At 41.9% G+C, this 25,285-nt stretch overlaps 1 protein-coding gene across 6 annotated transcripts in view; it reads right to left on the bottom strand.

Moving 5' to 3' along the window:
* FYB1 (FYN binding protein 1) overlaps positions 1-25,285 on the bottom strand; it is a 161,826-nt gene that overhangs the window by 97,035 nt on the left and 39,506 nt on the right. For 5 of the 6 annotated variants that reach the window (XM_049648748.1, XM_049648747.1, XM_049648746.1 and 2 more), the window contains one exon: positions 1,048-2,209. In XM_049648748.1, coding sequence (XP_049504705.1) covers positions 1,048-2,182 — 1,135 coding nt within the window. In that variant the 5' untranslated portion in view covers positions 2,183-2,209. Of the gene's footprint in view, positions 1-1,047; positions 2,210-17,573; positions 18,433-25,285 lie in introns of those variants that run through there. The other variant, XM_049648749.1, reaches the window with a different exon arrangement.

The following is a 25,285-nucleotide window of genomic DNA, read 5'->3' as shown; positions in this document are numbered from 1 at the left end:
AGGCCATATTTTTGTAAGGAAGAAAATATGTCTGATAGTGGTGTGGTCACTATTCCACAAGCATCCTTTCTCCACCTTCCCCAATAATAAACGATAGTTGCACATTATTGGCCTAAAATATTAATCATTTCAGGTATAAGTGAGCTTCCATTGTCACTCTGCAGGGTTACAATGACGTGGGAAGTCAGGCCATTCAGCATCAAGTTTTAGCATGTGCCATAGGATTGTAACATCTCCGGAAGAAAATTAAGCTATTTACCCCAAAGGAGACTAAGGCGTCCCTTTGGCTTATCCTAGTTAGGTACTACTTTAGGAATCAGCAAAGTTCAGAAAGATTTATGTCGAGAAGTAGAAAACAGCTGAACTACAAAACAGAAAGTGGCATTTCCTGAGCCCTGTTTCCTCTCTTATTTGAATATTGGGTTTAGGAAACGCATGATGACATTTTGGACATTTAAGATCACTTGGAAGCGGTTTTCTCAAGCTCTGTACTATTGACACTGGGCTGGCTATTTTGCTGGGGCAGGCTGCCCTACGTGGTCCGAGATGTTTTGCAGCCACTCCGGCCTCTATCTGCTACCTGCCAGTAGCAAGCTCCAGTAGTGACAATCACAACTGCCTCAAGACATTGCCAAATGTTCCTGGGCATCAGAATTGACCCAGTCTGAAAACCATCAACCGAAAAGTTTGCTCATCTTTTTGTCTAACTCTTTTGTGGTAGTAAGGGGAACACACCTTAGCCTCATCCAACAGAAATGAAACCCAGCTAAGGAAGTAAATGAAAGCAAAACCACTTATCGATCAAGTGGATATATTTCCCTTCCCACCCCAAAAGCGGCCCACCAAGGCACTTGCTCACAGAACTAAGGATTTTTGCCTCTTACACCTCCCATACTGAAGCAAAAAAAAAATGCCAAAGAAAGGTCACCACATGCCAGGAGTCCCGGTGATGGAATCATTCCTTGTTATAATTTTTTTCCCCAGAAGGTAAAACACCCTCTGCTGTAGAACAAAACTTGTTAAATAGTGAACGAGAAAAGAACTCACTGTTTCCAGAAGCGGCTTTGCGAAATTTCGTCAGGTCAACATTTGGGGGTCTGCTGGGCTTTGGTGGCGGTGGGCCCAGGGTGAACAGGGGAGGCAGGGGCTTCTGCCTGGGGGTGGCTGAATTCTTATCTCCCTTTTCCTTCTCCTGATTTTGGCCCCATGGCCCTGCCCCTGTCAGCTTAGAAGGCGTCTTAGGGAACTTGGCAGGAGGAGCCCCAGAGGCTGGGTCCTCCTGATTCATTTTGCTCAGGAAGACGTTCTTAGCAGCATCTATCTTCCTCTCTTCTTTTTTCTCCTCCGCATTTTTGGAGAGGCCTGGGCTTCCTCTGTTCACGGCAGGTTTCAGAACCACGCCAGGGAAAGGTGGACTTGACGTCTCTCCTCCCTGGTCTTTATTTTCTTCGTCATGCCTTGTTGGTTTTAAAGGGGTCATTTTGGACTTGGCTCCAAGGGGGGTCGGGAGGCCTTTCTGTAGAGACGCGTTCTTGGTGGCGTTCTCGTCTTCATGGCTGTCATCGCTACTCAGGGATGGCTTCTGGCCAAAGACAGGCTTGGTTAAGAGGGGCTTGGGGTCGTGGTCTTGGGAGGCTGGCCCAAACTTGCCTTTAACCCCAGCCAACTTGGGGAACACTTGCTTCTGCTCAGTTTCCTGGGCTGGGGGATTAGAGCCCGGCTTGGGGCCTGGTGGCTTTAGGTCGTGGTCTTCGTTTACATTGTGAAGCAAAGGCTTATTCCCATGGGGCCGGGGAAACACAGGTTTGGAATCTTCCTTGGGCACATTGATGGGCTTGGGGCCTACAGGTTTTGGAAATCCCACTTTTACCTCAGGGTCTCTGGTGGCTGAGTTTGCCGGTGGTCCAAATCTTTGGCCCACTCCTGTAGGCTTTAGAAACGGGGGCTTGGGCTCCTTGTCAGGCTTCTCCTCAGATGAAGGTTTCACTGCCAAAGGTGGCTTTGGGGACCCAAACCTAGGTACGTTGCTAGGTCCCGCAGGAGGGCTGGCACTTCCTTGGTTGTTGAATAGGTTCTTTTTAGCTTGTACTCCTGAAGGTGAGCTTTGCCCCGCGACTTTGAAGGGGCGGCTGTTGACAGAGACCTCCTCCGTGGGGTTGCCCCCCGTGTTAAACTTCGCCATGAGGGACTTCACATCTGCTTTTGTGTCCTACAAGCACAGGGAACAAAAACTAACTGAGAGCCAGAAGTCTCACTTGCACAATTTAAAATACTACACTCTAAAGGGCTTCCTGGTTTGAGGCTTGCAGCGTCCCTGATTGGTTAGGAAGACATTGTAACACTTATCTTCCTCTATGGCAAAATATTCTGTGAGAGTTTCTTGAAGGGGAGGGCTGTTACTGTGCATAGAGTGTTTTGTTTTGTTTTGTTTTGCTTGTCTTAGACTGACTCGTCTATTTCTGTTTAAGTTACAACCTACCTTTTGTCTTTCTCCAGCTCTCCTGTTGGATTTCTTCTAAAACTTGGTGTGTTTCTCCTTTGTTTTACTTGACAAAATATGGAAGTGACTAATAAGGGACTTCTTCCATATTTTACAGTCGGGCCTCTTAAACAGAAACTGCACTTGAAAAAATGAAAATAAGTTCTTCTATAAATCCAGCTGGCACGCTTTCTACAGCACGGCCATGTTTAACATCTCTGTGGTTTGCAAGAGGACTTCTGTTCCCATCCACGTTTAAGGTGTTATCTGCTTGAGAACTGAGATGTGGCAGAAAAGCTCATTCATTTGGATAAGTAAATAGTCAGTGAGTTTTTCTACTTATTTGTAAATATGGAGTGCTGCTGATTCAATTGGAACCAGACTAACAGGCAGAATGTGATCACCTCCCAAACTGGTCCTCTCTTGGGAACCCACGGGGAAGGTGACCAGGAAGCAGTAGAGACTGGCTGGGAAGTCTCACATCCAGACTTGTTTCTCCAGTCTCCTCTCTTCTAGAAGGACATTTAACACTCCCTCTTAGAAGGCCTGCTGCACAGTTTCTGTCCTTGTCTAGAATTAGGATATTACTCAGTAAAGACAACAAATAGTTACCCTTCTCTGAATATAATCCCATGTAGTCTGGAAAAATTCATGGTGTGTTTGCTCTTTCCTTCCAAAGCAAGGATTTGACATTTTCTAGTTCTTCTAGAAATATTTGAAAATCTGGGGCGCCTGGGTGGCTCAGTCGGTTAAGCGTCCGACTTCGGCTCAGGTCACGATCTCGCGGTCCGTGAGTTCGAGCCCCGCGTCGGGCTCTGGGCCGATGGCTCAGAGCCTGGAGCCTGCTTCGGATTCTGTGTCTCCCTCCCTCCCTGCCCCTCCCCCGTTCATGCTCTGTCTCAAAAATAAATAAACGTTAAAAAAAAAATTAAAAAAAAAGAAAAAAAAGAAAATCTGAAGCATCAAAAAAAAATCACTGAAGATACACCTGTGGCCGTGACAGTTTCCATTTTTGTGCTTTAATATTCACCTAGAAGATGTTTTATTTCTCTCCACTAACACCTATCTGGCCACATGTCCAAATACATCTCACTTTTCGATGCCCTACTCTGTACCACAAAACCAGATCATGGGCTCAATATATGGAAACTATTATTAGAAATATTGGGGCGCCTGGGTGGCTCAGTCCGTTAAGCGTCTGACTTCGGCTCAGGTCATGATCTCGCGGTCCATGGGTTTGAGCCCTGCGTCAGGCTCTGTGCTGACAGCTCAGAGCCTGGAGCCTGTTTCAGATTCTGTGTCTCCCTCTTTCTCTGACCCTCCCCTGTTCATGCTCTCTCTCTCTCTCTGTCTCAAAAATAAATAAACGTTAAAAACAAAATTAAAAAAAAAAAAAAAGAAATATTAAGTAGCCTATTCAAGGGCTCACAGCCAGGAACTGTGAGCACAGGAATGCAAACTCAGGTGTATCTAGGGATCTGAAGTCCACAAATGGTCTCATTCCTTCTTGTATCCCCACAACACGTGGGCTGGGGTCTGACACCTTCAGGCTTCTAATGCATATTCGGGGAAATAAGGGTTGGCAATGAGCTGAATGAATACTGTGACTTGCAATTTAAAAGAAGTGGTGCCCTCAGCTGGAGTTTTTCTTTGTTCCAAACCACAATGCATGTGTGGTTGCAGGATGGGGGAAGGGAACCTAGGTGCTAGGAGGAGAAAAGCATATGAGAACACCATTTTCCAGTTTGAATTTGCTCCTTTAACTTACTACCCTATCTTCAAGTTGCTGAGAACATCTTGTTTTTTACGTTGCCTACCTTGACCACTCTTTTTGTCCCCATGATATCTTCCAATCCTCAAACAATCCCTGAAGGCCTTAGGCAGGAAGACAGCAGGACTAGGAAGAGTTGGGGTGCTGGGGGATAGAATGGGAGAAGATGGGTCCTTCCCTGTGTCCTCCCAAGGAGATCACGGCTGCAGAGACTCCAAACCCTAACACAAGATGCATACAGAATTATTAACACAAAAACGTGCTCCCCATCTGTAAGAAAGTTGGTCTCCAGGGAAGAACTCCTTTATTCTGGACTCATTTTATATTTTGCAATGTATATTCTAGATCTATAATTTATTCTAGATTTATAACAAGAAGCTACATTGCAGAGTGATTAATAGCACAGAGTGGGGAGCCAGACTGCCTGGGTTTGAATCTTACCAGCTGTTTAACTTAGGGCTGGGGACATAAGGTCTCTGGGCCTTAGTTTGCTCAGTTCTATCATAGGAATAACAATGCAGCTTCACGGGGCTATTAAGTCGATTAAGCTAATAACTGTAAGCATGCTTATAACACCAGAGGGTCTCCTAGTTTTATACCGCAAGGGAAGCCTTAGGAATCATCTAGTCCTCCTCTCTCACTGCACTGGAGAGGAAAGAGCAAATAAAAGATTACAGCAATATTGTACTTAGTGATCGCAACTGCCTATCTTGGGTTTCATGGGGGAAAACCCATGAAACAAACAAACCCATTGTCAAACTCCACGTCCTGGTTTTACAGTAGAAAATATGGAAGTGGTTGATTCAGAACTGGAACTTAAGTCTCTTAGCTGCCAGCCCAGACCCAGGAGGCTGTGCAACATCATGGTTAATAACCCAGGCTCTAGGATTATTGACTTGGGTTCAAATCTTGATTTTGTCATTTACTGGCCACGTGACCTAACAAGTTACTTAACCTCTCTGAGACTCAGTTTTCTTCATCTGTAAAATGATAATAATAACTCTCCGTTTTTCACAGGATTCTGTTTTTAAATCAAGATTAAATGGATGAATGCATGTAACATTCTTAGATCAAGAATTACCTGTACTGCACAGCCAATGATTGTTTGCCAACCTTATTTTTTATAATTCACTAGTCATATAATATCATTTTCTCCAGGTGATCAAATTCTGAAGTTATAATAGTTCACATTATGGTTTTTTAAAAAAAATTCTTTTTAATGTTTATTTCTGAGAGAGAAAGAGAGGTAGACAGAGTGAAAAAGCACGAGTGGGGAAGGAGCAGAGAGCGAGGGAGAGACAGAATCTGAAGCAGGCTCCAGGCTCTGAGTTGTCAGCACAGAGCCCGACGCGGGCTGCAAGATCATGACCTGAGCTGAAGTTGGACGCTTAACCAACTGAGCCACCCAGGCACTGCAGTTAATGTTATGTTTTAATTTAATTTAATTATATTTATTTTATTTGTTTTGAATTTTAAAATGTGAGTGTAGTTGACACATATTACATTAGTTTCTGGTGAACAACATGGTGCTTTGACAAGTTTATACATTATGCTATATTATGTTCTTTTTTTAATGTTATTTTTATTTATTTTTTTAGAGAGAGAGAAAGTGCATGTGTGTGCATGTGTGTGAAAGGGGGAGGGGCAGAGAGAGAGGGAGAGAGAACCCCAAGCAGGCTCCACCGTCAGCTCAGAGCCTGATATGGGGCTCAATCCCCACAATAATCTGGTATTATCTGGTGAGATAATACCAGAGACATTATCAAGAGTCGATTGCTCAACAGACTGAGCCACCCAGGAGCCCCATACGTTATATTATGTTGTAATTTTAAATCAATGTGACTGAAACACACATACTGCTGGATAACATAATGGAGTTATTGTGTTGGAGTTTGGTTTACCCACACACTGAAACTTTTCACTGAATGTTGAAAGATAGAGAAAGAAATTGTAGTAAGTTCTTACATAGGATGGACACTTTGAAGAAACAGGAACTGCTAATAAATCTGGCAAATCAATAGCTCAATCTCTACAACTAATTAATCACTTATTCTGACTGCTTAGCTTTAGGAGTTGTTTGATCATTATCATTGTTTTAAGTTTATTAGAGAAGATTTTCAACATCCAGATTTGCCCTTAATCTTAACAATAATAGCTAGATTTCTTGCATAATGGTAAGGATAGAAAGGTAAAAATGATAAAAAAATTTTTTTGACATTCTTTCATCCTGATTTCATTGCCTCACCAGAGGTAACCGCTGTTCTCAGGGTCTTATGTATATTTCTAAGCTGTGCATATGCAATTATATATAAACACACACACACACACACACACACACACACACACACATTCTTCCTGTCCCCACTTTTTTTTAAAAAAAATTTTTTTTTTTCAACGTTTTTTATTTATTTTTGGGACAGAGAGAGACAGAGCATGAACGGGGGAGGGGCAGAGAGAGAGGGAGACACAGAATCGGAAACAGGCTCCAGGCTCCGAGCCATCAGCCCAGAGCCTGACGCGGGGCTCGAACTCACAGACCGCGAGATCGTGACCTGGCTGAAGTCGGACGCCCAACCGACTGCGCCACCCAGGCGCCCCTCTTCCTGTCCCCACTTTTTGCACAAGTGGAAACCCTTGCTTTGCAGTTTGCTCTTTTCCAGAACTGATAGTTGCTACATTCGAGCCCAGCTGGATATATCACAAGCAACCATTCTGATTGCTTGGTACCTGTACAATTCCAGTGGTTAAATATTTTCAATATTATCTCTGTCATCTTCCCTTACAGTTGATCCACATCAGTGCATATTATTTGCACAATTTTTTAAAATAGATTTTTATTTTATTTTATTTTTAGAAAGGTTTTAGATTTACAAAAGCACTGAGAAGATGGTACAGGGAGTTACGTCTGGTTTCCCTTATTAACACTTTACATTAGTTTGCAGAACCTTTTTAACTTTTAATGATTTAAAGATTGGGCCCTACTTATTCCTAAGAAGAGGTATTTAAAATCTGGAAGACCTTTTGAGTTCAGGATATTTTAAGTAAATCAAACATTTCATCTCAAATTACTCAAATTTCTTTTCCAAAGTCATTTGAAGCAATTCATTATGATTTCCCTCTGTACCTACATTTCCATCTACTTATATAATGTTTAGTACAAACAACTCCCGTCTCTTGCTCTATAATCACACAGATGTAACTGTAGAAATGCTCTTGATAGAAATGAATTTCCTTTAGCCCCCATATATTTTTCCCTTCCTCAGAATTGTGTATCTTCACTGGCATAAACTTACCACGCTTGCCACAACCCCCAGGGAGGAGGTTGTGAGTGAAAATGCATTTGCTACATCCGCTGCACTGCTAGTTAACAACTCCAGATTCCAGAAAATCTTTCTTTGCTTTTAGCAACTTATGTGAAGGTAATGGATCAAGTACATACTTAAACAAAGGCTGAGATGACATTTAGGACAGGCATCAAGAAACTGAACACATTAAGAAAATGTTCCCCTTTGTAGCTAGTTCGTCTACGTATTTTCATATCAAAAATTAAAAACACTTTATCACTGTTGATGATAACAGGGTTTTGCTTAGTTGGGGATTTATTTTTATAGTACTCATACTTTTAAACATATCTTGGATATTAGGTGAATCCAGTGGTTCTCAATGAGAAGCATTTTTGGCAATGTCTGCCAAAATCTTTGACTGAGATGACTGACCAAGGGAGTGTTCTTGGCTTCCAGTAAGTAGAAGCCAGAGATACTGCTGAACATCCTACAATGCACAGGACAGCCCCTCAACAAAGAATTATCGGTCCAAATAGTGCTGCGGCTGAGAAGCCCTGAGTTAATCTATCGCTCCTGGATTATTGAAAACACTTTACCAGAAAGTCTGCTTTTGATTTTTGTAATAGAATATAATCTAAGGTCTATAAATACCTGTTTGAAAACTAAATAATACAAAAAAGCTGTTGCTAGAGATTGTTTTCAAAGTTCCATGTCTTTGAAAGTGTCATCTTTGTAAAGTTTCATTTACAAAGCACACAAAAGATAAAACAGCCATGAATCATGGGGAACTAATGAATTTAAAATAATTGAAGCCTGATTTTACCTCAAGATGTGTTTGTGTCATTTTTGAAATTTTTTTTAGTGTTTATTTATTTTTGAAGGAGAGAGACTGAGCGTAAGTGGGGGAGGAGCAGAGAGAGAGACACAGAATCCAAAACAGGCTCCAGGCTCTGAGCTGTCAGCACAGAGCCCCATGCGGGGCTTGAACTCAGGAACCACGAGACCATGACCTGAGCCAGAGTCGGACGCTTAGCCACCGACTGAGCTACCCAGGCACTCCTCTTTTCTTTTTAAAGAGACTTAATCTTCTATACTCAGTGAACTTGGAAAAGGGAATTACTTTAATCTGAAAACAAACTTTCTTAAAACTATTTATTGTCAGAGACTACTTAATAAAACCACTCTACTTGCTATTAGTTGTAAAGACAGAGTTAATAGAAGTTGGTTTGAAAATACAGTACTTGTTACAACTTCTCACAAGATGACAGACGGCAGGTTGGGCACTAGAGACAGTGAAACTGCAATACGCTTTTTTCATCCCCATTAACACTTTCTAAATATTGAGGTACCTAATGGATTCTAACTTAAGTACACACTGTGTCTACTCTTCTTCCCCAGTGAGTTGTAAAAGCAGGGAACTGTTTTTATTTTTCTTCCTCGAAAACAGCCCCCCTCCGCCACCACTCACCCAAACAAGACCTCCCTAATGCCTGGCACGTTTCTTTCCATAATATCTATCACACATACTGGCTGATGGGCTGAGTTTATTTGAATTTCACCATGATTGAGCCCACGCTTGATAGCTGGGGACATGATTTCCTTAGCTTCTTGAAGGGTGTTGAACCCCTCTCATGAATCTGTTTTTAAGAGCTCTCTCTCACACAGAGTCTCTACCTCATTGCGAATGGGCCGTGATGGATTCCAGTTGGCTGAGCCTCCGAGGTTGGAGGAGCACCAGGCCCCTCTTCAACAGGATGTGGGAACATGCTCCTCACCACAAATTGAGTTCTCGGGGCAAGCTCAGGCTCTGCAGAATGGGCAAGGGCACAGGTAGGAGGAGCTGATGGCGGAAGCGGTGGGGGAGCCCTCACAGGACTGTCGGTGGCTTGTAAAGGTGAAGAAGGAGCTGCAGACAAGCCCGGCAGCCAGCCTCCCGCTGTGAGGTGTAAAGGAGGAAGAAGACAGCACCTGGCATGAGTGGGGTCTCTCTGGGAGCTGTGTTGCTTGGATCCCCTCAACACAGGTGAACTTGGCCATTTCGCTTCAGGAGGCTGGCCTAAGTACATTAGCAGAAAACCTCTGCGTCATTATTCCCCCTCGTATTACCTCAGGCACCTGTTCTGGATCCTTTCCTTGTTCCTACTGTGTTCTCTCTTCTAGAGGGAATTGGAGTAGAGGAAACAAGATAGTTCAGCAGCAAGTAAAGCTCAGCCAGTGGTGGCCCACTTTCCAAATGTTGTGTCACCTTGGACTCTCAAGGTATATTGATGCTTTAGGCTTTTATGTACCTTCTGTATTTAAAATCAGGCTTGAAAATCACCATCTTTCTACAAAGTAGAGCCTTCCAACCTTTCTGGTTATCCTACCAAATAGCTCCTGCACCAACACGGTTCTGACTTTGTCATGGCTTCTGATGCCTTAAGCAAAATGGATCAGGAACTTCACTGTGACTTCTTATATGTTTCTGAAGTTTGTTCTGCTATAAGTTGTTGACTCCTTGATGCTAATGGAATGGTGACAGGATGTAGAGAATACGAAGTCAGATGTTGGTGGTAGGGAACGACAAACAGCCCCCAAACCATTTATTTTTGTTAGCCCATTTTGTATAGCTTATATAGAAAATTTAACTTACATTTGTTTACTGTATAATTCACTCAGCCTGAGTTAACTAAATATATCAATTAGAAGATAGTCTCTGAGGAATTTACAGTTTGGCTAACAAACTTGTAGGTAATTGAAGTGTTTTCATAGATGTCTTACTAGTGGCTTATTTGGATCTTAAGACAATATTTAAGTACACACTCCATTATGTGACAGAACTTCTTTCATTTTTCCTGTGCCTCCAACTCTATCATCTCAAAGAGATCTTAATTTCATTTACTATTTCTAGTGGTTATTCTATTTTTATATATACGTAGTACACACCAGCAAAATAAAACTTACTTTGCTAAAAACATACGAGATCTAAAATAAAAACTCTTGATGGCTGAGAAAGATGCTGTTTGACCTGGGAAAAAATAACATAGAAATGTTCTGCTTCCTTTTTTCTCAGTCTCCATGTTCCCTGCAGCACAGACACAAACACACAGACACACATAGACACGGGAGCCCGGGCCGTGAGTTCTCTCTCTGCACTTGACAGGAAGTTAGAAACCGAAAGTGTATGGTCTACACGGAGTGGGCTGGGGTAGGGAGATGAGGCCATCTATGGGGTTTTCTAGAGACTTCCTTCCCAGCATGTGAAAGTTCTGTGAGAAGAAATCGGCTCAGAAGAGGAAGGTGTTGACAAGCTAATCAAGACCGGTTACAGTAAAGGATCCGGAGTGTGAATGGAGGAGAGTGAACCTAGCCATTAGAAGTGAAGGATTATGAAAGATTCCACAAACAGAAAGGGAAAATTTGAAACCTCACTCTACAGAACATGGCTGTATGAAGCCCTCCCTTCGTGTCCCCCTTTGCATTCCTGCTCTGTCTCTCCTTTTGAACTTTGAAAATAATTCATTCAGTATTTAGTAATCAGGATTTAACAGTGCATTCACCTCACACCTCTTGCCTCGCTTCTCCTCTCCCATAAGTCACAGTAATAAGACTGTGTCATGAGATGAGCAACTTCTCTCACCTTTGTCACCACGGGACTTGTTAGAGCAGGTTGCGCCCTTTCTTATTAAAATCGTGCTGTTCTCAATTTCAGACTTTTCATGGTGTATATCTTGCTCTTAACACCAGCTACCCTCTTTCCCCTGGTCCCTCATCTTTCCAAGGTGCTTCATGGCTTCCACTGCTCTGGGCTTTCACTTATCCATTCCTTCATACATTCCTTCATTTTCTTCTGAGAGAACTGATGACTCCTTGCTAATGTGCCAATAGTTGTTGGATGTAGCACATAGCCACCATCTAGTTTAAAATTTGTGCTTATTAAGATTACTCATTTCAGGGTCCAAATGCCCTCAACACCCCCCCCCCCCCCCCCCCCCCCCCCCCCCCCCAACTATGTACACTTGTATGGTTAGCAAAAATTTCTAGAGTTTGGAGTTTTATATCTGTTCTAATTCTATTATTAGACCTAATAATCACATTTTAAAACAAAATTTTACATACAATATCTTATTTGATCCTCTCAAAGCTTGATTTATCCCTATTGTCAGAGAAGGAAAACCCAAGCTCCAGCACATGGTAGAAAAGAGAACTAAACCTAGGTTTTCTGACTCTAAATCCCATGTTTGCCTAAATACATCAGAGGAATCATGACTTTCTTTCCATCTTGTATGGTTACAAGTTTGAGTTTGAATCCTCAGCTCACATAGAAGACAAATTTCTCATTCTGACCCAAAACGTCTTCCACCTAACCTTAATGATTTACCTTCTGCCCAAGAACCTTTCATTATGGCAGGTGGTGTGTTAGTACTTGTTCTACCCATGGTCTTGACCATAGCAGATCTGAGATGAGCAAGGAGACAAAGCAAGACAGGGGATATGGGGCCTGAGGCCAAGACATCCTGCTGGACTTTGCAACATCACAGGCCATCTGAAAAGGGTGAGAGAAGACAAAACGAACAATGCCGCTGGCTTTATTTTTGATGTTTGGTCTAGGTGAGTGTCACATCAGGGTGGGATGTTTACTTGGATGACCTATTAGGTCTCTTTTCTCCCCAAACAACTGCCCCCTAGAGTCAGTGACATGAATAATCCAATTGGCAGTTCAGAGGCCTGGGGCACCATGGTTCATCCATTGTCCCCCTGGGATGGTGTTTGTTATTCATCTGGCTGCAGAAGGAAGTTGAAGGGTGTGAACTGATCTAGCTAGGGAAGGAGGCTATGATTTGGGAAGGCCCAAGGCAAAAATCAGATTGATAGCAATGAATTCATATAAAATAACTCCTTTTGTCTGTATAAAAAGCAATGTGTGTGTGTCTATATATATCTATATATCCATATATCTATATAACTATCTATCTATCTATATATATATAAACACACATACATACTGTTAACATCGATGGTTCATTCAAAGAACAGAAATAAAAAATTAAATACACCAAAATCCCTTCTTGTTTTTATGATTTTTAAAATTCTGTGGTTTTCCTAAAGAATGAAAATACGACAGAGAAAGTCACCTATTATTTTAAAATAAAGATATCCTTTAATTAAAATATTTAACCACATGAGCTATTACTTCACACCCATTAGGATGGCTATTATATAAAAAAAAACCCACCAGAAAATAACAAATGTTGGCAAGAAATGTGGAGAAATTGAGCTCTTGTGCATTGCTGGTGAAAATATAAAATGGTGAAGCCACTGTGGAAAACACCATGCTGATTCTTCAATCCAGCAATTCCACTCAAATAAGTGAAAATGGGGACTTGCACAGATATTTGTACACCCATGTTCATAGCAGCGTTGTTCACAGAAGTCAAAAGGGGGAAGCCATCCAGGTGTCAATGGTGGAGGAATGGATGAAGAAAGAGTGTTATATGCACACAATGGAATGTTATTCAGTCTGAAAAAGGAAGAAACTCTTTAGTGCTACAACATGGATGACCCTTGAGGACATTACGTTAAGTGAAATAAGCTAATCATAAAAAGAAAAATATTGTATGACTCCACTTATCTGAGGTACGTAGAGTAGTCAAATTCATAAAGAGAGTAAGTAGGATAGTGATGATCGGGGGCTGAGGGTAGGAGGTGATGGGGAATTAGTGTTTAATGGGCATAGAATTTAGTTGGGGAAAAGGAAAACATTCTGGAGATGGATGGTGTTAATGGCCATAGTATAGTGTGAAAGTACTTATAACCATGGAATTGTACACACTTAAAAATGGTTAAAATGGCAAATTTTATGTTCTGTATATTTTACCACAAAAAAGTGGTGTAAATAGTTGAGTAGTATCTGAAAGATTATTAAATTAAATGAAAACTCTTTGTAAATGATACAATTGTTTTGATATTTTTCCACAGTGGGATATTTTCTTTCTTTTTACCCTAGTTTTAGTAAATGGAAGAGGAAAATGAACGTGACTTGAAATGGAGGAGAAAATGATCTTTCAACAAGATCAAGCTTTTTGAAGACATTCTACTGTCCGGATGAAATTTTGTTTGATTGAGAATATTTTTTCAAAACTTTTAAGACGTTTTAAATGACGTACATATAAATGTGGCAAAAATGTCACAAAGGACCAATGTCAGATCTTTAATGTAAATAAAAACAATAAAAAATTACTTGAGTGGTATAAGCACACCTCACTGACTAAAGTTATTTTTGTAACTGATGTGTTAAATAAACAAAGGTGTTTTGGATGGTCTCCTCTGACACGGGACAGGGAAAGTTAGAAGCACAGGGTATGGTACAATCACCTTGGGAGATTTTTTTCAAGCAGCTCATGGTATATGACCCATCCTATCCTGCTGTGCTCATCTAAGGGTTTCTTTATGCATAAGACAATCACCAGCCCTGCCAACCATGAGGACAAATGGGAGCATGTGGCATGTTGGGATACCAAAGTGATTATAAACACTAATAATGAACTATCAGAAAGAGAAATTAAGAAAACAAACCCATCTGCAATAAAATATCTAGGAATAAGTTCAATCAAGGAGGTGAAAGTTCTTTATATTAGAAACTAAAAGACAGTAATGAAAGAGACGGAAGAACACAAATAAATGGAAAGGTATTCTGTGTTCATGAATTGGAAGAATTATTATCATTAAAGTGTCCATACTACTCACAGCAATATACAGATTCAATAAAATCCCTATAAAAATTCCAATGGCATTTTTCACAGAAATAGAACAAACAATCCGAAAATTTGTATGGAACCATAAGAAAAAAAATAACAAAGCTATTTTGAGAAAGGACAAAACCGGAGGCATCATGCTACCTGACTTCAAACTGTATTACAAAGCTATAATAATGAAAACAGTAGGTATTGGCATAAAAACAGACACACAGATCAATGGAACAGAATAGAGAGCACAGAAATAAACCCATGCATGTATAGTCAATGAATTTATGACCAAGGAATCAAGAATATACAACAGGGAAAAAATAGTCTTTTCCATAAATAGTGCTGGGAAAATTGGACAGTCACATGCGAAAGAATGACACTAGACCACTATCTTACACCATACATGAAAATTAACTCAAAACGGATTAAAGACTTGAATGTAACACCTGAAACCATAAAACTCCTACAAGCAAACAAGCCAACCAATTTTAAAAATGTGCAGAAGACATGAATAGACATTTTACCAAAGAAGATATACAGATGGCCAACAGACACATGAAAAGATGCTCAGCATCACTCATCAGGGAAATGCAAATCAAAAGCATGATGAGATATCAGCTCACACCTGTCAGAATGTCTATTACAAAAAAGAAAACAAGAGATAACAAATACTGGCATGGAGGTGGAGAAAAGGGAACCTTTGTCCAGTCTTGGTGGGAATGCAAACTGGTGCAGCCATTATGGAAAATAGTATGGAGGTTCCTCAAAAAATTAAAAATAGAACTACTATATAGTTCAACAATTATAGTTGAACTGACTTAGCCACCCAGGCACCCCTAATTAAGGATCATCTGATGAGATCATCCTATATTATCCAGGTGGCACTGAATCCAGGAACAAGTGTTCTTATAAAATACGGAAGGGAGAAAGATAAGAGGAGGAGGAGAAGGCCATGTGAAGACAAAGACAGATTGGAGTGATATAGCCACAAGCCAGATAATGCCTGGACCCACCAGAAGCTGGAAGAGGCCAGGAATAGATACACCCCCAGGGCCTTTGGAGGGAGCATGGCCTGGTTTACAGCTTGATTTCAGAATTCTGGCTTCCAGAACTGTGAGAGAATACATTTCTGTTGTTGTAAGCCATCTAGTTTGTGATAATTTGTTGCAGGAGCCACAGGAAACTGATATGCCCACCTTCACAAAAGTCCAATACGCTTTGTGCTGTTTTTCTATGAATATCCAAGTGCCTAAATGGATGAAGTTCAGGATGAAGGCCAGAAAGTCTTTTTGCATGATAACCTTGTCTGGGCCACCATATGTTATCACCCTAGAGTAGACATTCCTGCTGGGGTTGTCCCTGACTTGGAAAGACAGAGTGGGGAATCAGTTACATGTTGCACGTGAGCTTTTGTGTCATTTAACCTGCTCTTGGAAGCAAGATCTGACCAACATCCAGGGCGCGGACTCAGCAATATTATTAATAAATCATACATTGAATTTATATACTGAATGGTTTTACTTGTTTCTTGTTCGAGTAAGGAGGCCAGTTAGCAGAAGTAGAAGAACAGGACAAGCCCTGAACTCTCCATATCTATGAGAGAAACCCTCTACTAGCTTCTGATCAGGTAATTTCAGCTTCTAAAATTTCTCATGGGATTTTCATCTCTTCTCAAACACATACATATTTGGTTTATTCCTAGTGGCTGATACAGAGACGATTCCAACATCCACTTCTCTTCACTCAGCAACTATAGAAATACATGCCTGGGACATATTGCCTCTGGGCTTTCACAAAAAGAGAGATTAAAATGGGCTAAGTGCTTGCACTTAACTTTTAGACCACTAGGTGTCAGTGTGACTGCTCGATGGGACCGCCATAACGTTCAAGAGTGAATTTCCCCTAGAAACTCAACTTTATTGAGCTCCAAAGTCCAAAGAAGGGGGCCTATGGGATGTGGGCAGGAGCTGTGGAGCATTTGAAGCTCCTGGTAGTTAAGTGGATGGAAGTGACAAGCAGGCAGCATGAATTTGAGTCTTGTAAATAATTCCCCTAGAGAAATGGAATCCTTCCCAGACTTTTGTTTCTAAAACAGAAGGCTGACTTCTCCCAGGATGTTTCTCGAATACACTGCAATGCCTTTGATATTCGTGATAACTTTTAGTGGAGGATTTTTAAAGATGTGGTTTTACTCGAAAGAATGATGTCTTCCTTTTGCCCCTCACCTGTAACATTAATTTCTTGGTTATTATCATATTTGAAGTTTATTCCTTGCCTTGTATATGCACATGTTTTGGTCTACATAAAACCTCTCCTGACAGGTCTTGCAGCATGGACAGAAAAGCACAGCCATGACTTTGCCTTGTGTTCATAAACCTATCTATTTTTCCACATGGAATAATCTCTACCTAATGCCAAACTGCTTTAAGTGGCAAATATTAACAATCTACTATTACATATTAGTAAACAATAACTCCATATAATTTTATACTTACAACAGCTCTCTGAGGTAAGTACTACTTTTGTCTTCATTTTTTAGAGGAAACTGAGGCACAGAGTGGTTAAGTGGCTCACCCAAAGTCACATAGCTGGTAGGAGGCAGAGTAAGAGGCCCATGCTCTTCTGTGAACTACCTCATCATAACTCTCATGAAAAGGATGGGAAAAGGCCTTATGAATTCTTCAGAAGAGGCAGAAATTCATATGAGAGGGCCAAAGGCTCCAACTGAATTTTGTTTTTAGTTACTGTCGCTTTGAAAGATTTCCTCAGATCATTTGTAGTCCTTTGTCATCCTTTGTCCCTGTTTGCCAGGACTCCTTCTGAGATGGCAGGGTTGATGGCGGCCTAGCTTCCTTTCCCTGGTCTGTGTAGAAATTTCACACGAGTCCCCACCCCCTGCCAGATCTTAAGGTTGAGGGGAAATTGAAATTTGCTCCTCCTCATCAAAAGAATGAGCACACACTTGTTAGGAGCCAGGGTGAACTAAATCGTCTGTGCCCAATAGGACCAGGTTTCTTGTTCTGTTGTAAGACTTCGTTTAAGAGCAGCTGAACCAGAGGCTGGAACAGGAACATGTGAGAGGCCCTATTCAGTTACGAAACAGCAAGTGACAGACACATTTTTATCTGCTTAGCACCCTCTGGCCACAACGAGGCTGTGTTTTAGTGTCTGATGAACACCTCTTTGGCTATTTTCCAGCAGAATGTGTCTTTCTCTTAGTTATTTCAGCTATCACAGTCGATACTGCCAAAATTTGGAGACGGCACCAAATCCTGCTGTAAAAACTCACACGTTTATTTGAAAGAAGCAGTTACCTGACTCCTGCAGAATGAGGTGGGGGGGATGGCCTCATGTGGCTCGTCTTCCTGGGGCCAGGGGCTGGGCCCCCTCACTTTGGGCTGTTGTGTTTGCTCAGCATGCAGAGTCTGAGGACTGTGGAACTTTCTGATGCCTGGCAGGGTGATGTCCAGGGGAATGCTTGAGTGAGCCACCCCTCCCTCCCCCCACTAGGCTGACCGAGTCAAGAAAAGTTCTTTTATGTCCTCAGGATATTGAGTAAGAAGGGGGAGAATAAGGGGAACTAAAAACTGTCTGTTCAGCCTGGACGCTTCTGCTGACATTCCCACCAAGCATATGACAGTTGTAAGGACAAATTCGGAACGAGGTTCTCGGGCCCGCCACTCTGGCATGCAAGGGGAGGAGCCAGAAGGCTGTGGTTCTGGAACCTGTTACACACCTGGGGCTGCCCTCCTGCAGGAGGGGTCAGAGAGAGGACTGTCGATTAGGGAGGTCCACTCTGAGCCATGAAGATTTGGGACTTAACTGCATCTGCAACTGGGAGATGAAATGAGTGCTCGGCTCTATGAGCTGATGGGGGTGCATGTGGCGGAAAGCCCAGTGGTTTCACTCTTTTCTGCTGTTGGTTAAACTTTCCTTCAAACTCTGGAAAGACTGGAGTATTCAAGTTACAATCTCTGTTGAGAGACTACCATTGGGACTAAGTGGGGTTTTAACAAATTGCGGTTGTTAAATTAACCTCCTCACCTTCTTTCCATCCATCCATCTATCCATCCATCCATCCATCCATCCACCCATCCATCCATCAGTTGTAAACATTAAGCACCTACTGTATGGGCCAAGCACTATACTGAGACTAGAAAAGTGAACAAGACAAGATTGTTCTTAGTGTTTATAATCTTGTAGCAGTCGCATCAGAGATGGTCACTTCCCTCCCTGTCTGGTTTCCTCCCCTTCCACAGCAGGGGATTGTAAACCATGGCCCATGTGCCAGCTCTGGCTTATGGCTTGTTTTGTATAAGCTAAGCTAAGAATGGATTTTTACATTTATAAAGAGTTTAAAAAAACAACCCAGAATCTAAAAAGAAGAACAACAACACATGACAAAGGCTGTATGTAGCCTAAAATATTTACTATCTGGCCCTTTCCAGAAAAAAATTTGCCAACGCCTATTTTATGGCAAGAGAAATCTTGCATTTTTATCCAGGCATATGACTACACAGAAGAAAACATTTTCTAGCCCCTCTTGCCACTAGATGTGGTCATATGACTAAGATTTGGCCAATGGGATCAAAGTAGAAGAGATTTATGTAGCTCCTGGATAGTACCCTTAAACTAGCACGCTTTCCCCTTCCTGCTGGCTGCAATGCTGTGGGGGCCTGAGCCGCTGCCGCTCACTGAAGACGAAGGAGAGCAATGCTCTAGGGGTGGCAGAGCCAGAAGGGGGCCTGGGTCCTGACATCAGGGGGCAACTCTACTGTCCTGGGATTTTGCCGGATGAGAGAGGGAAAGACAGAAAGAGAAGAAATATTAAGGTTTCAAAGTCAGTCTTAATGTTTTTTTTTCTTGCCCACCAACCTCCCTCTGATGCTAAAGATATCAACAAAACAATATCTCCCCAAACCCAGAACATGCCCTGCCTTCGTGAAATGCATCTCCTCTCTTCACATTTACCTGGAAAACTCCTGTGCGAGCCCCAAAGCCCAGTGTAGATGTCATCTCCATTTGAACTCAGTCCCTTAAGACTTGGCAGGATGTCCTTGCTCTGGCTTCTGAGGTATCTTTCAGTTTTTGGAGACAAGTCTGTCTCTCTCACTAGACCTTGAGCTTTTTAAGGGTGGGGGCTGTGGCTGGTCTTTGATCCATAGTTCCTAGTACAGTGCCTGGCACACAGAGGCACTTTATAAACATTGTTGAGTGAATTAATTTATTACGGGCCAAGGGAGGCTTCTTAGTTTGTGGGGTAGTTACTTTTTTTTAATGCACATATCCCAGGAAAAGTGAACCCAGCAATTTTCACCTCTGTGAGATAGAAATAAATTTTGCTCTAAAATAGGGGAGAAGAAATGTACACATTTACAAAGATTATATTTAAAAATTTAAGTATTTAAATTGAATGGTAGCTATGCTCATTGATAGTGTCTGAAAGGTTTGGAGATTTAATAAAAATAAGTAAAACACTATGAGGTGAGTTTGGTAACATAATGAAATGTTCCTGAAATAAATGAAAAGTGTAAATACTTACCTGAATCTATCTTATATTGAGTTGATCTTATTATTACATAATAATAAACAATTTTTCTCTATTTTTATAATTCTTCACAAAGGAAGAAATATGCAATAATTTATTATTTGATAAAACCATGATAATGATGATACAAATTCCATTTGGCTCTCCCCATGCCCCTCGATGTTATGTGGCTTATAATCAGAACATGCAAAAGTAAAAGCACTTTTTCTGGCCTAAGCCTGTTTTACTGGGTGCTCTGGATACATGCAACGATTTTTGTGAAGCAGCAAATTAACGTAAGATTTTTAAGTCACTGTATAGCAGCAGTATTTTTCCCCTTCATTTAAAGGAAAGAATACAAAATATGAGAGGTATATTTTTCTTCACATATAATCCTTCTTGAGATGGTGCTACCAGAGGATGGAGTCGGAAAGAACTACTTGCATTGTATTTTTAAAGGAAAATAATAGTGTAATATTGCGTTATTATTCAAACACCTACTTTTCATTATTTTTGTAGCTACTCACTAAAGCTTTTAACAAATTACAAGGAAACCTGAGCAATTTCCTAAAATAAAATCATTCGAAGGTTTCTTAACTCAAATACTAGATCTTACATTACATCTGCTGCAGAATTATAGCTAACACCTCAATGCTTCTGGCTCTTTTATTAAATGTTTAGGACTCTCCCCTCCTCCAGCAAGAGCAATTCTAAGCAAATGATGAAGGTCTCAAATGAATAGCCCTTTCTTTGTGGACTTGAAAACCAGGCTCATTCTTCTCCATTATGTGCAGCTCTATTGTGCAACACAAGGAAATAAAATACCATAGGGGGAAAAGTAGTGAGTCAGGGGTTATGTTAGGAGGCTGGAGGAAGTCAGCTTACTCAGCTCGATGCTACCTGTAACAATACCTATTTGGGATGCCAGAATTTCTGTCTTTTCAACCCAGGTAAATTCTTCTACTATTCCTATCTGACCGTCGTCTTCACCTGTACCCCAGGTTGAGAAACCTTACCCTATTTCTGTCTGCAGCATGGGACTGTTTATACGTGTGGCCTGTCAACGTGCCTGCTTTTCTGTTCTCTAAATTAAATGCTGTACTTAGTGTTCCTGAACTGAGCAATTATAACATTTATTTCCTCTCAATTAAAAAAAGTGACAGTTAACATTCTAGTTCTTCAGGAAGAGACAAGAAGCCAATGGCCAGTGGAGCCACCTTTCAAGGAGAGGTGATCTGGTTCTGGTGGCTATGCCGGCTGTGCTGTGCCTTTGACGGTCTCCAGGGACTTACTTGGAAAACAAATCATGAATGTGTTTGGGAGTGAAAATGATTTGGTCTCAAGTTAGGCTTTAACACAATCCTGATGGCTTCCCTTCCCGTGAGGATCTGGAGATGGTGCGAAGGCAGATTGGGCGGGCTTCGACCTGGCTTGCTCAGCAAGGGAGTGCATTTGTCAGGAGAGCCCCAGCCTCACCAGACTCACCAGACTAAGTAGCCGCAGGTGAAGCACAAATGAGGCCACACCCTCCCCAAACCGGGCCCCGCCGGGCTGATGGACTTCCCCTTGTCAGGAGCTTTGTCTTGAAGCCAATCACGTTCTGATCACAGGTTATGTAAAGTGTAAATTCCCAGAGTGAGTTCACTATCTGCTGTCAAAACTCCCCAGTGTGTCCAGACACATTGGTAACTGGTATGAGAATGCATCACATAGGACAGAAGCCAAGAAACAGGTCTGCTTAGTTTCTGTAACTGTAACAGTTCCCTCCCCTTCCACCCCTCAGTATTCCCACACACAAACCAGACAAACATTACAACCTGCAAGGGGCAGGACCGGCTCCAGATTAGTGTGTGAAAAAAAAAGATGGTTTTTCTCTACTTTCCTCCACCCTGGATCCCTCTGACCCCACCCTCCTTCCTCCAACCTGCCCTTTCTTTTTGCTTCTCAGGGAAGCAGAAAACTAGCTGATCAATATCAAAAGTTTTTCCAACGCTCAGCTTCTTAGATTCTACATATGCATTCAAAATAAGAAAAGGTACAAGGACTTGAATAACTTCCAGGGGTTCTGCTGTGTGAGGTTTTGCTAACCGGCAAGACTTTTTGAAAGATGCCAGCAGTCTCTGAGAAGTCGGCATGCGAGACCTGGGCCCATTTCTCCCCTTATCCTGGAGGCTCTCCTTTCTTGAGTTTTTGTCATGCAGAAGAGTGGCCACTCAAGATTTTTGATTATGTGTAGCTAGCAGTAAGATATATTTGAGCATGTGCCCCTAGTAGGTGGATATCTTTTAGTGAGCCTTATCTATCTAGCTAACCGTCCACACACACAAGTGTATTACTTTGCAAATATACTTTACCCATGATAAAGTGTAAGCAAAAATAGAAAAGCAAAGGTGAGATTTTAAAAATATAATCCCGCTAACAATTTCCCTCCTTGTCCAACAAACTGTCTTGAGCCCTCCTTCTGTTGTGTTCACTCCATTTCGGAGACCGCTATTGAGAAGAGTGGAGAGAGAAAATCAATGCACTAGAAGTAGGCAAAGGGCACAGGGGTGTCAACAAAACCATGGGGTTTCGTACTAGTTGGTCGTACCCATTCAAGTGGGCTTACAAGGTCCTTCTTGAGCACACATGTGCGACCCAGCCTTCTGTCTGATCTAGAGTCTGTCTCCCCTCACCATCCTGCCCCAGGTGCATCATGTCACGGTGCATGTGTTCAGTTCTGAGGTACTCGCTTACTCTCCTGGCCAGGTGACCACCTAACCTAAGGGACATCTTCACCTGAATGTCCAACAGGCATCGCGGGCACCTATTTACATGAGACCGAACAGTGAGCTGAGGATCAGCCTTGGACTCGCTTCTCTGACTCCTGCGTGCATGCATGTCTCAGCAGCGTGTCCTGTGGCTTCTGTGAAGTGTCTTTTGAACCCCACTTGCCCTCCCTCCCCAGTGCGCTGCCTGCATCACTGTCTCTTTAGCTGCAGTGGCTTCTTATGAAATTGTTCTGCCTCTAATCCTTTCTTCCCAAGGCTTCCCAGTGTGATCTTCCTATGATGAACTGGATCGTGTCTCCAGAGCCCTTCAGTGGCTCTCCAACCCTTCAGAAAAAAAAAAAAAAAAAATCTAAACTCCTTAACATGGACTATGAGGATTTCCTTCATCAGCTCGTGCCATGTCACATCTCCAGCTGCATGCGGCTGAGCTTCTCATTCTATTTCCATACCTTCTTCCCCTTCCTCTTCACCTGGGGTAACCCAGTCTTCTTCAAACCCCACTCAGAGATTACCTCCCCCACCAAAGCCTTCTCTGACACTTCCTCAGAAGTTCCACTCGAACTTGCTGGCGGGAGGGCCCAATTCTTAATTTATCTCTGTGTCTTTAGAATAGTAGTCCTCAAAGTTTAGTGTTCTGAAGAATAAGTGAAGGTACTTTTAAAAGTGTGATTCCTGGGGCGCCTGGGTAGCTCAGTTGGCTAAGCATCCTACTTTTGGTTTCGGCTCAGGTCATGATCTGAGTTCATGCGTTCGAGCCTCGCATCAGGGTCTGTGCTGGCGGTGTGGAGCCTGCTTGGGATTCTGTCTCTCCTTCTCTCTCTGCCCTTTCCCCGCTTGTGGTCTCTCTCTCTCAATAAATAAATAAACTTAAACAAAAGTGTGGGGTGCTGAAGTGGTTCAGTCAGTTAAGTGTCCGACTTCACTCAGCTCATGATTTCACAGTCTGTGGGTTCAAGCCTGCATTGGGCTCTGTGCTGACAGCTCAGAGTCCGGAGCCTGCTTCGGATTCTGTCTCTCTCTCTCTCTCTCTCTCTCTCAAAAATAAATAAAATAAACATTAAAAGAAAAGAGTGATTTCAGATTTGGTAGGTTTAGGGTAGAGCCCCACAATCTCATTTGTAGCCACCTCCTCTCCCAAGTGATTCTCATCTAATTCATTCTTAACACTAGTCAGTGCTAAAGCCTTCAACAAATGGCAATGAAAGAAAGAATTCTCTTTCTCATCTTTCCATGCCTAATAGGTAAATGCACTAATAAAGACTATATATATATATATATATGCTTTTGGAAGTGGGACTTTGGATGGACCATACCTGGCTGCAGAGATAGGCCTCCCAGCATGAATCTGGAGTGTGGACCTGCTTTTGTGGCCTGTGTGTACCAGGATGCGTACACACACATACACAAATTCATATAAATCATATTCACTAGCAACAATTAAAAATAGTTTTGAAAAACATAAAAAGGTAGGGAAACTCTTCTAGATTAAAAGATGCCAAAGGGATATAATAAAATGCAGTATGTACAGCTTGATTGGATCCTGGTTTGAACAAAACAAAATTATAGAATAATGTTGGGACAACTGGAGAAATTTTAAAGTGGGCAATTAAATGATAAAGAAATTTTTACTTTTCTTAGGTGTGATAATGGTATTATCGTTAAAATGGAGACTGCCCTTGTTATTAAGGTGATGCATGCTTAAATTTTCAGGAATGGTTGTCATAATTTGCACAGTTTACTTTCAAATGGTTCAGAAAATCATTCTACATATACGTATAAGGTGGCAAAGTGTTAACCTTTGGGTGAATCTAGCTGAAGGGAATATGGTTGTTTGCTGTACTATTGCTTAAGCTTTCTTGTAGATTTAAGGCTTTAAATATATTAAAAAAATGGGGAATGTAAAAACTAGAGTGATTTCATGTAAACATTCAGATTTGTGACTTTCCTTGAAAAGTCTGGTTTCTCAGTGCAACAATTCACTGGAACTTCACCGGGCCTCCATGTTTTGCTGTAACTATTTGGCTCAGAAATCACCTGTCTGGCCCCAGGAAGCATTTGACTTGCAACCCAAGAGCCCTTGAAATTCTGCTGGATTCTCTTCATTGGGTTGTTTCTCTTGAATTCAGTAAGACTGACCTAAAGTGCCTTTTGCTGGGGAAGGCCTTTCACCTTGAGAAGCCCACATGGGAACCAGAAAACAGAAGGCTTGAGCTGGTTGTGTAGGCTATGTCTGTCCTTGGCACACACACAAAACCTAGGGCATCTCTTCCGGCATCAGTAACCAGATCTGTATGAAGTGAAAGATCCAGTCAACAGCCGGGGGTGACTCTTAACTGGAGCAGTCATTGTCTCCAGCTTCTGGGGCTTGGGGTCCTGGTCACACAAGTCAGGACGAGCAGAACTGACCTTTGCTAGTAGACAAAAAAGCAACCTCAAAAGAGTCACAGTGAGACCACAATAGAGACTGTCTTGGGGAAGCAACGGTGGGAAATGGAACTGGGGGGGAATGATGACTGACTTCAACTTAATCCTACTGTTTATTCATTTCAGATTAGAAAAGACTTCAAACAAAGATGAGACTTCTTGGTTGATGGACCCATTGGTGTTATACATTTCTTTGTGCTGCTTACTATTATTTTTTTGTATTTAAAAAAATTCTCCAAATGACAAAGCAAAACGTGGCTTCTGCCTCACGAGGGATAGAAAGATTTCCAAAAGTGCTCTACAC

This window comes from Panthera uncia (assembly GCF_023721935.1).
Source record: "Panthera uncia isolate 11264 chromosome A1 unlocalized genomic scaffold, Puncia_PCG_1.0 HiC_scaffold_17, whole genome shotgun sequence".
NCBI classification, from domain to species: Eukaryota; Metazoa; Chordata; class Mammalia; order Carnivora; family Felidae; genus Panthera; species Panthera uncia.
The sequence above is the reverse complement of the archived record's forward strand: the minus strand, read 5'-3'. Positions and strand labels throughout refer to the sequence as shown.